We start from the raw sequence: 11,490 nt of genomic DNA on the forward strand, positions 1-11,490 counted from the left end.
CGCCCATAATCTCAGGCATGTTTAACTGTAAATATTTTGGTGCCTGCGTCTAAGAGAAACTTAAAAAGCACAGCACCATCATCGTTGCCCCGAAACTTGAACACGATTTCCAAACCCACAGAAGTCCCCCCAGATGGTGGGTTTCCACTCTACCTGGCGGTTTTGGGGGGACTGGGCCCTGGGCCCTCACCAGGGCGTCCGCGGCACGGGTCAGGTGGGCCTGAGGATCTGCTGTGTCCCTGGGGATGCTGATGCTGGCAGGACCCCCGGTGGAAAGAACTGTGCCCTGTCCCACTCCTTACTCCTGACCTCTAACCCCTGACCCCCGGGGGTGCTTGGTACATCTGATCTTCCTTACTCTGCAGCGGTCCTCGGCTCCACGCACAGCCTCTCCCTGGACATGGTGGCCCTTTCACCAAGTGCCAGTTCTCATGCTCACTGCCACCTGGGGCCCTGCAGAAAGGCAGGGACAGAGCGTGAGATGGTCAAGCTCAGGCGGGTGGTCTTGGCCCTGCCCACCCCTGGGCCACGCTACCCGAGGTGTCTCATGTTGGGTTTCATGCCTGGCATGTGCTGCTTTCCTGCGGTCGGGGCTCGGGCTAGGTGGGAAGATGCTCCCTCTCCCCCACCGCGTGTGTGCATTTCACGGTGAGCTCTCCGGCTAGGACTGTGCTAACCCGCAAGCCCACCACCTCCATGTACGTGGGGGCTGCCAGGGGCCAGCAACCCGGAGCAGTGTCCCTGGAGCATGGCTTGACACCCAGGGGGCTGTCCGGAGGGGGAGCTGGGGCCCAGGCAGCCTGGGACCCCTGCTCTCTCTGTCCGGGAGTGCCCCTCTCTGATCCGCACTGGCAGCCTGCAGCCTCCTGCCCTCCCGGTCTCCAGGGAGAGCAGCGCAGGCACAAGGGCGGTGGCCTCTACCTCCCGGGAGGCATGTGGGGATGAGGTTGGGGCAGGTCCTCTCTGAACCTCCAGGATTAGGGAAGAACCTGTCACCTCTCCTGGGCAGGCCTGAGCCTTGGGCGGGGAGCTGTCCAGCACGGCTGTGCTGAAGTCTGGGGTTCCCACTCCCGTGAGGGAGGCTGTGTGAACAGTGGTGCTCAGACCTCCCAGCAGCTGGGCAGACCTGTGGCAAGTCCCCGCACCTGTCTCCCGCCGTGGATTTGGTTCTGTGCTGAGGAGGGGTGGGAGGTGGAAGCCACCTGGGTGTGCCCCCGCTGGTGTGCTCCAACGGGAGACCCTGGCCCCGGGCCCCACCAGAGAAGCTGGTGGCCAGTAGTCCGGGGCTGCCACTGGCTTGCTGGGAGTGAAGGGAGGGCCAGGGCCTGAGGTGTGGGTGCCATGTGGCACAGAGTAACCCAGGAGGCCTTGACCACTGGGCCCGTGCTCTGCACCCTGGGGGCTCCCTGGGGAGGGGCAGGCACACCATGGGGTCAGGTTCCCCGGCTCACTCCTGAGACCCTTGTATGGGATCTTGATGCCTGAAGTGGAAGGAATGCAGGTGTTTGTGCAGAACATGGGAATGTCCCTGGATGGCCTTGGGGAGGCCGAAGGGACCACCAGCTGTGGGCCAGGCTTTGGGGCACTGGACGCAGGGAGCCAACCTCACCCAACCCTCCCACCCCAAATCACCATCCTGGGCTAAGTGCTGGGCTGGGGGATCTCCCACTGAAGGCCTGAGGCCGTGGGGGGGGGGAGGGTTCCCTGTTGGGGAGGGTATGAGGACACCATTGAGGGTTTTGGTGCTGGCTTCTCTCTGAGGCGGAGGCTCAGCTCAGATAGGAGGCTTGCTGACTCAAAGCCCCAAACCCCAAAGGGTGGTGCAGATAGGGCACCCCCAGCGATGCCGGGGGCAGCGGGGGCGTCTGCATGGACGAGGGCTGTGGGCCCCGGGGCATAAGTGCCTTCAGCTTGGTGGGACTGCAGGGGTGCCCTGGGGGGTGTCCCCCCGCCTTGGGGACAGGCCCATGTCTGCGCCACCCCTCTGATGCCTCCTGTGGGGTGCTTCCTTTGGGGTCAGCCAGCCCTGGACTCTGACCTCAGGGCCCTGTGTCGTGCCACCTCCTTTGCAGTGCACATGCTGAGCCCCTGCCCTGGTGACTGTGAGAGGGGGACATGGGCCCAGATGGGTCACTCGGAGACAGTAGTAGTTGTCCCACACCCAGAGACCAGGAAGGTGGCTGGTCCTCACCTCATCCCATGCCACCCCTGGTCCATGGGTCACTGTGGGTGACGCTGGTGCTGCCTCCATTGGGAGCCAGGTTAGGGGGGCAGATGGCCAGCAAGGGAGTCAGACTGAAGCCAGGACCTGGGGACCCAGCCTGACACTCAGTCCTGTGGGCCCGAGAGATGCTCTGGGCCTGGCGGGGGCTGAGGGGCCTGGGCCCTGACCTCACAGTCTTACTCCCTGCCCCTCCCTCCAGGGCCCACAGTGTCCCGAGTCACCAAAGTCAGGTGGCCTGCTGGGCCCAGGTGGCTCACGTTGGGTTCTGTGCTGACTCAGGCCTGCTCAGCAGCCCTGTCTCTCTTGGTGCTGGGGGAGGGGCACCTCTGGGAAGCTGGCTGAGCTCTGTGGGGACAGCTCTTACCTGGGCTGAGAGACCAAGGAGCAGCCAGGCCAGGCCAGGTCTGGGGCTCCAGCTGCCGCCCATGCCCACTGCAGGAGCCCCTCGGGAAGGAGAGGCACGGGCCGGTCTGACCAGTGGCAGGACTACAGGGTGGCAGGTCTCTCTGCTGAGGGCTGTCTTCAGCGACTGTGTGACTGCCCTTCAGCAGGCTACAGGAGTCCAGTGGCAGCCCTGTCCCCATGCACTGCCCTGGGGTCTCTGGTTCACTGCTGGGCCTCGGGGGTTCACCACTGGGGCTGTACTGACCCCCACGTGGGCACCTCATCTCTTGGATGCCACGTGGCTTCTCCCCTAGAGGGGCCTGCAGCCCCAGAAACGGGTGGGGCCGCCAGCTCTGGGCTGCGAAGCAGGTGTGGGCTGAGCGCTGGGGGAGCAAGGCTCCTGTGCCCCCCCCCCACGCCCTGCTCAGAGCCCGGCAGGGGGCAGCCAGTCCTGTCATGGGGCGAGCAGAGCAGAGCAGAGCAGAGCGGGGGCCCCTGAGCTGCAGGATTCTCTGGCACGTGTGGGCTCAGGACTTCATAAAGCGGCCTGTGCCCGCAGGCCGGCGCTGGGGCTGACCTGCAGGCGGAGAAGAGATGTGGGTGCTGAGAGCCTGCTGCGCGGTCTCCCCACAGCGGTGCTGTGGGGTGTGGGGCTCGGGGTCCAGGGCCAGAAGGTTAAGAGGTCAGGGCAGAGGCCCTGAGGCACAGAGCAGAGACCTCTGGGGCAGGGAGCCGCAGCCGGAGGGTGTGTGTGGGTGTGTAGCTGGCACATGGGGGGAAGGGCTGCTCCTCGTTCTGTTGGCCCCACCTCCCTGCCCCCTGACTGCCAGCCCCAAAGCGGGAAAAAGTTGGCAGAGGCGGCAGGGCCCACCCTGGCTCCGTGACCAGGGACAACTCCAGGCAGCGGGCCTCCTGGGAACAGTCAGAGGACTGGTGTGGGCAGGCGGGTGCCTCTCTCCTCTCCCTCTGTCCTGTGAACAAGCTGCCCACTGCCCGCTAAGCAGATTCTATTATTACCCCAGGCTGGAGATTACGTCGCAGGTGCCCTTCCGGGCATGGCAGGCTCTCCTGGCTCAGGGCCTGTGTCTGCCTGGCTGTCTGGGGAGCAGATCCAGCTGAGGGCCCCAAAGGGGCCGGGTTCACCCCCAGAGAGCAGCCCTGGGTTTCGGTGCCTCAGCCGAGCTCTGTCCTGGGCTCTAGGACCAGCCTGGGCCAGATGGAATGCCCAGCACACTGCCCATTCAGCCCAGGGCCTCGGTGTCCGGCTCATGCCAGCGCCGCTGGGTTCCCTGAGCCCCGCACCCCCCCCGGCCCCGCTCCCCAGGTCAGGTGCTCCCCACATGCAGCTCCGGAAGCTGTGGTCGGGATGCCTGTGCTGTGGCTCAGAGGAGGAAATCGAGGCCCAGGGCCCACCCCTTCCTCTGGGTAGAGCTGCCCAGGGCAACCCGAGGGCTGTTCTCCCGGGAAGGAGCTAGGGAGAGGCTGTGGCAATGTCCCCAACTCCCCACCGACTCGCAGGGGTGGGCCAGGAGGGGGTACCTGAGACCATCCTAGTTTTGGGGAAACCAAGTTAGCAGAGAGTTTATTAAATGTGGACTGGGGTTTTATTTCAGCTAAACCCAAATCTGACAGTGCCGGGTGGCCCTCAGCCCCGCCCCTGCAGAGAGAAACCCCAAGGGGGAGACAGGAGGTGTCGGCACAGACCGGAAAGGCTGCCTGCTCTGCAGCCGTCCCCCCTCCATCCCAGCCCTGGCCTCCCTGCTGGCCCTCCCAGGTGTCCGGGTGATGCGGCTGCTAGGGGAGGCCGCGGTGGGCTGTGCCTTCCTCTGCTTGACCACAGCGGGCCGGCCGACGAGGGGGCCTGTGTTCTGTGTTAGAGCGGGGCGCACGCAGTGTGCCGGTAGGAGCTTAAGGCGGGCAGGGGTGGAGGGTGTCTGGCCTCTGGGGTCTGCTCCTGCACCCTGGGGCAGAGGCTGCTGGGAGTCCCGGAGGCTTCTGGGAAGTGTCTCTACACCTGGCTTAGACTGGGAGTGGGTTGGCCTGGCTCCCTGCCTGAGGGTCCCCCCACACTCAGAAAGCCTGTGTGGAGTTGGTTGGGGTTGCAGCTGCCTACCTAAGAGGTGTCTGTGTTGGTGTGTGTCTGTCTGTGTCATGACAGGCAGAGACTCCCTCGGCCTCCCAGGGTAGGTCCCGACCTCATCATCACGGCAACCCCATCACCGTCCCACCATCCCTGGGCCTGGTGCGGTCAGAGCTCTGCTGGGCAGGCTGGGCCTGGACCACAGGCTGTCCACCTCTGCCGGGGACTCCTGCACTCACCAGCCAGGCCCTGGGTCACTGACACTGAGTCATTCCTGCTGTCCACCATGGATCTGTCCCTCCACGACTCACCCCACCTACACTCCCACACGTCCCTGGGGGCTGGCCAGCTGCTAGTCAGGGCACTGCCGCTAATCACGCCTCCCACGGCCATCACACCACGGCCATCACACCACGGCCATCACACCACAGCCAGTCACACCACGGCCTTCACGCTGCAGCTGAGTCCCCTGGGGCAGGACCCTCGGCCTTCCCTTCAGAGCAGCCCCTGAGCCGGCCCTCTGCTGCCTGCTCCCCACTAGCCTCCGACCCCTCCTTTCCCTGGGCCCTCAGGCCTGCCGCCCACCTTCCTGTCCCAGCCTGCAGGGCTGGCTGGCCACCCAGCATCCACCCCCAGACCTGAGGCTTCTGAAACTAGGACACCAGCTTAAAAAGAACACAGTTTACCAGATGGGATTACGGAATAGTTACTGGGTTCAATCAGGATAGCTCATTGGTCTAATTTTACAGTATTGAATTGAAAAGCCGGTTAGTAAAAATCGAATGTGGTCATGTTCCCCGAGGGACTCGAGAGGTGTGGCCCCTCCTCCAGGGAGGAGGAGGGACATTCTGGGCGGGATGGCTGAGAGGGGGCACCCAGGAGCCAGGCAGCCGTTTGCCATGGCTTTGCCCAGTGAGCGCCCCCTGAAACTGTGGGGCTCACAGCCCTTGTGCCCAGATAAGGTGGTTGGGTCCCCGTGGGCACCTGCCCAGACCTGAGTGTGGCTGGCAGGGTTGTGACCTGGCTGGGTGGAGGGGGTGCCCTGATGCGGTGCTCTCCCTCCACCTCCTGCCTCCCTCTCTCCAGCACACCCCACCCCAGCCCTCAGGTTGCCTGACCAGCACTGGGCTGTGCCCTTAGGATGTGGTGCTGAGCATAGAGTAGGCAGGCGCCCTTCCCCTCCTGGTCACTAGCTGGGTGGGTGGGCTTCCTATGGCTGAGGGAGGTGTGGGTGGGTCCTGCTGTGTCTGGGGGAGCCCCTGTCTGGAGGTAGGGACACCATGGGGACCACAGCAGAGGGGAGCAGGGTGAGTGCAGTGGGTGGGCCTGTTTGGGGGCTCCTGGTTCTGGGGGAGTAGGTGCTGGGTTGGGAGGAAACCAGGTGGGGTGCTGAGGGAGGAAAAAGGGTACCCTGTTGCATCATACACCCCCTGGGTCTGCTGCTGCCTCTGTGGTAGCCATGGCAACCAAGGAGCTGCTAAGGCTGGGCATCCTACTCTGCTGAGGAGAGGGAATCCCCTCCCCCTCCCCACCAGTGCTCACCCTCAGCACCTGAGGGTGGGGGATCTGCGTGGTCTCTTGCCAGGACTTCCTTCCCCCCTTCTCCCCTTCCCCCCTGTTCTGTCCATGCAGCCCGGTGTGGCCGTGGGAGGAGGCCCCAAGCCTACTCCTTCTGCAGCCCTGCAGCCCCACCGCGTGGGACTGAGTCCAGCGTCCATACATCCCTGTGGGCTGGGCCCAGGACTGCAGCCCTTGGAAGGAACTGATTGGACGTGGCTTCATAGGGACTTCACGCCACAGCCCCAGGCTCCAGCCCCATCTCCCGGATCCACGGGGGAGGTGGCCCTGGACGCTGGGCATGAGGAGAGGCAGGCTGGTGCCTCCTGCTTCTGTGGCCCCCACATTTCTACCCCGAGCCCCACCTACCTCCCACTCCCAGGTCCTGCGCCTGAGCCTGGAGGGCCGGCCCTGCTGGCGACCATCCTTAAACTCTGCAGGTGAGTCCTCGCCGGCCAGGCCCTCAGAGGCCTGCCCTGTGCGGATGACCACTGAATTCTGGTGTGTGCTGGGCACTTGCATTTCTTAGAGAAGCCCGGCTCCTCTGAGGACAGTCGAGGTGGGTAAGTCAGAGCTCCTTCCGTAACTATTCCCCCATTTACCCGCCTGTCACTCAGGGCCGCTCTGAGTCACCGCTGCAGCTGCCACGCGCTGGGTGGTGATGCGTCTGTGTGACAGTCCAGAGAAGGCAGACTGATAGTGACAGTGAGCAGAGGCGGTGAAGAGGTGAGAAAGGGGCACTAGCACCCCTGGGGCTGGAGGAGGGACCGCTGTCCTGATCGCCTGCCGGTTTCAGGGTGTGCGCCCAGGTAGAAACCGGTAACGCTCTGTGGAACCTGGGTGTCAGTCACACCTCCCCGAGTGTGGAAAAGCAGCTGGGGTGAGGGCTGCTGGGGAAGCAGGTTTCAGGGAGCAAACCAGGAGCAAAACACAAAAGGAAAAAGAGAAACCACAAGTTCAGGCCTGTTGCCGGCTGTGGACGGTCACCGCCAGGCCAATGGCTGTACCTCTCTGGGCCCGAGGCCTCACAGCCAAAGGGGCACCTGTGTGAGCCTCACGGAGGTGTGAGAGCTGCACTGTGACGACGGTGATGTGCTCAGCTGCTGACGCGGCTGATGCTGTGCATGTTGGTCACCTGGGACCTCGGGGCCGTAGCCGCCCCTGACTGCAGAGCGTGTGGTGGCTCCCGCGCTCCCAGCCTCCTTCGTCCTTCGGGAGTTCATCTGGGGCAGCAGGTGCAGGTGAGGCCACCTGCTGGGCACTGCTCTTTAGTAGCCAGGACTGTGCCTCGCCCCTGGATCTGGCCTCGGGGTGGCAGGGTGGTTGGCTGGCCCTGGGGCCGCTCCTTGGTGGGTGCACAGCAGGGGAGGCGGGTCAGGGACCAGATGGGCCATCGGCCATTCCCCAGAGCAAGACAGGTCCTGCCGGGGGCAGGGCTGGCGCTGAAGCCGGGCCAGAGGAGGGGCTTTGGAGGCTGGAGTCATGGGAGGCTTTGCCGAGCCTTCTGTGCAGGACGCAGCTGTTGGTGGGGCTGCAGCCAGGCCCTTCGCTCGGGCCAGGGGGCTCCTGGACTAGTGGGGGCTGCACCAGCCTGCTCTGAGCCCACAGCCCAGCTGATGGAGCAGGAAAGAAGGGGGTGGGGAGAGCTCTGAGTGCTGCCTGCCTTTTCTGCTCCGTTGCCATGGCAACAGATGGTGGTTTGGCAGGAGAGAGGAGGGGGAGGGCTTTGTATGAGGCAGCTCTGGGTTTAGAGACCAGCTGGGGATCCTTCAGGGATAGGGGTGTGGGGGAGCTGGCCGCCAGGCTGCGAAGGCTCCTCCTTTGGGGCCCTCAGAGCAGCCCCCATTCCCCTGCAGGGCAGGTTTTAGATGCAAACCCATCTGAGCTGTCACAATGGCCAACTGGCCCACTCTCGCCCACCCCTCCCTCTCCTCCTTGCTCCTGGGCCAGAGGGCTGGGAAAGAGGCCATTGTCCCCACCTGGACACCCCTTGAGCCTGGGTCAGTGGGCAGAGTGGGGGCTGCAACTGGGCAGTGGGTGTGGCTCTGCCCCCGCTCCCTGCCCTGGAGTTGGGGGGAAGGCATGGCTGGGGCACAGCAGTCTCACCTCACCCCTGTGCAGCCAGACTGCAGGGGCACCCACTGGCACTGGCACTGCCCTGGAAGATCATGTCCCAGCCGGTGGGAGGGGTGAGGCTCAGCCTGCACCCCAACTCCGGCTCCCACTGCACCACCCCTCCTCCAGGCCAGGCTGGCTCTTCCTGCAGAGGCAGCTCCCCCCACGCTCTGCCCAGTTATTCCTGTGTGTTTATGTGTGTGCACACCTGTGTGAGTGAGTTTGTGTGTGTGCGTAACTGGGAGTCTGCATGTGTGGAGAATGTGAGTGTGTGAAAGTGTGAGTCTGCGTGTGTGACTGGGTGTGTGAGAGCGTGTGTGTGCACAGTGTGAGCATGAGTGTGTGTGTGCAGGACTGTGTAAGAGCATGAGTTCGTGTGTGTGTGCACAAGTGTGAGAGACATCCTCCTTCCCATTGGAAGGGCCCTGTGCACGTGCACCTGCACCAAGTGAGGCCCAGCTGTGAGGTTCCCAGGTGGGAGTGCCTGCACGTGATCTGAGTCCTAGGGCCTGGCACCATGGGTGTGAAGGCTGCTGGCCACCTGCCCGGCTACTGCAGGGACGGGCTCACCAGTCTGACATCCTGAGTGGGCTGGGGTGGGGCAGGGATAGGTGCCACCTCCCCTAGCCCAAGGCAGTGCCCAGGTTTATGCTGCCGTCTCTCCTCCCGCCCCGGCCCACAGGCACCACTGGTCTTGCTGAACTTGGCCGATGTTAGCACCCTGTGCAGCGCTGCCCAGGAGGAGCCGGTGCCACCTGGCCTACTAGGGAGGAGGGGGCAGTGCGGCTGGTTTCTCTGTGGGATCCCAGGGCTCAGGCATAGTCAGGTCTCCAGCTGGAGCAGGTGAGCCAGGAGGGCCTGTCCTGGAGTCACTGTGCTGGCCCCAGCTCACAGTGGGGCCCCTGGGGCCCCTGACTATCATGACACCCTGGCAGTTCCCTCTCCCCTGCAGCCTTCAGCCTGGTGTCTCCCTAAGGCTTCCTTGGGACCCCAAGGGCAGCCCTCTTTCCCGAGTCTCTACTGTGACCCACCACCCACTCTCCTCAGCCCAGGGGACCCTGCTCTGTCCCACCCCCTCTACCTCACCTGCAGGGGTGGGGAGCAGGCAGTTTTCCAGGGTCACTGTCCCAGGACAGGATTTCTCCATCAAGGGCCTGGCTGGTGTGGGGCAGCCTCACCCCCACCCTGGGGAGGCCTGAGGCTCCTATGGCACCAGGGCAGCAGGAGGCCCGGGATCAGGTGAGGCCCTGTGCTCCCTGCCAGTTGCACCCCTCCCCTCACTGCCCCTCACCCCAGCTGTGCTGACATCTGCCCCCCAACTCAGATGTGGGTCCTGGCCCCCAGCTCCATGATAGAGACCCTCTGGGTCAGGAAAGGCGTGGGGCGTCCAGGGCCTGTAGGCAGGGGCTCTGCCTTCCCTGGGGCTTGTATCCCACCATCTGCTGTCCCCAGGTCGGTGCCCTTCTGGGCAGAGCTGGTGGGGGCCAGTGGGCTCCTGACCTGAGCTCGGGGTCAGTGGGACCTGCTGCACCCCTCACTCCACTAGCCCCTCATGCCATCTCTGGAAACACTGGGTTGAGGGGCAGGGAAGCTCACCAGTGGCTGTGACCCTCCTGAGAAGGTACAGGGACATCCTGCCCAGTACACACTGGCTGCTGGTCCCAGCCATGGCGACAGGCAGGGAGAGGACATGGCCACCTGGAGTGGACTTAGCCAGGGATACCCAGGCCAAGGGCAGGCCCAGCCAGTGGCCCATGCTGCAGGGCAGAGGGACTGGGGCCACCTTGTTGGCCAGAGGCTTATCTTCGGGGCTTGGGGTGTGAGTGGGGCTGCCCTGGCAACCTGGGGGGACATGTGCCCCACCCATACTGGAGGGCCCCCTTGGAGATTGGGCCCCTCCCTGGGGGCTGGGTGCCCACCTCACGTACTGGACTCCAGAGAACAGCCATTCATACAACCGAACCAGGAGGTTTTCCTCAGGGCTGTCTCCAGGCTCCGCATGCTGCACGTTGTCTCCTGGTCTTGGCGTGAAGATAGGGTTTGGAGAGAGGGGATGCCGAACTAGGCTGTCCCCCCCCGCTCAGTAAGTGTCCCATTGTGTTTGGAGCCCCATCATCAGGCCGCTTTAGGGTCCCTGGAGGCCATCACCTGGCCCTGCCTGCCTTCTTCCAGAGGTTTCCAGAATGTTTGGAGATCTCATCTTTCCGCTCCAGGCTCCCTCTTTTTAAGTGGGCTCAATAGGAGGCAAACACAAGGGACCTGAGTCTGTCCAGTGGTGGGCATTGGCCCCAGCTCGACTCCTGCCAGGGCCCCCACACACCTGTCCCGGCCCCTCCCTCCTCCATCACCTGGGCAGCAAGTCCTGGGACCTGTCCTCTCCAGCTTCCCTCTCTGAACATGCACCTCATGGCAACCTGCTAGGGACACACCTCCCCTCCCCGTGGCAGGGGATGCTCCTCTTCCCAGCGGTGTCTGTGTTGGAGCCCACGCCAGCCTCGGGGTGGGGGGAGGTCTGCCCCTGTTACCGAGCCTGCAGACCTGGGTGCTTGGCGTGTGTTCAGCTGGTGCCCAGCATCTCGCCCCTTCTCAGCATTGTGGGAGCCTGGCCTGAGTCTCACTGGGAGGAGGAGGGCCTGTGTCCCCACAAGGGTCACAGCCCCCACCCCTACCCTCTGCACACACGGGGTCCTGGAAAGTGAGTTCTTATCCGTGGGGCTCCGACGGTGGTTCCTTTCAGCATCTCCCAACTGGGTGCAGAACCGAGGAGTTTTGGGGGGTGCTGGGCTGGTGTCTTCTGACTTTCAGGGGGGCTGGTTCCAAGCCCCTGAACACTGCCTTTGGGCGCCACCGCTGGGTCTCTTCCTGGTGCCATCCCAGGCGGACCGTGGGGAGCAGCGTAGGCTTGCGGATGTGTGTACAGTGGCTCTCACCCAACCTCCGCTGGGGGGAGAGGGCATGAGGACACTCCTGGGGCTGGAGGGGCCTTGTGAGCCCCCACCCAGGACGGGACAGGGAGCCAGGCTTCACAGTCTGGGCGCTGACCGCAGCCACCCTCCCATCCCGGTCCGGGGCTGCAGAGATGGCCAGCTCCACCCGGAAAGGCCTTGGGTGCTGGAATAGCCCGGCGTTA

The 11,490-nt window shown here is 64.2% G+C and overlaps 1 protein-coding gene across 15 annotated transcripts in view; it reads left to right on the forward strand.

The window, feature by feature from the left end:
* Positions 1-6,529: 6,529 nt before the first annotated feature.
* Positions 6,530-11,490, forward strand: part of BRSK2 (BR serine/threonine kinase 2) — a 34,675-nt gene continuing 29,714 nt past the window's right edge. For all 15 annotated transcript variants that reach the window (XR_001361737.1, XR_001361739.1, XR_001361738.1 and 12 more), the window contains exon 1: positions 6,530-6,685. Coding sequence is in view for 12 of the 15 variants with exons in the window: in XM_005864390.2 (XP_005864452.1) it covers positions 6,547-6,685 (139 nt within the window). In the remaining 3 variants the exon portion in view is untranslated. The remainder of the gene's footprint in view (positions 6,686-11,490) is intronic.

This window comes from Myotis brandtii, unplaced genomic scaffold, assembly GCF_000412655.1.
Source record: "Myotis brandtii unplaced genomic scaffold, ASM41265v1 scaffold187, whole genome shotgun sequence".
In the NCBI taxonomy this organism is placed as follows: domain Eukaryota; kingdom Metazoa; phylum Chordata; class Mammalia; order Chiroptera; family Vespertilionidae; genus Myotis; species Myotis brandtii.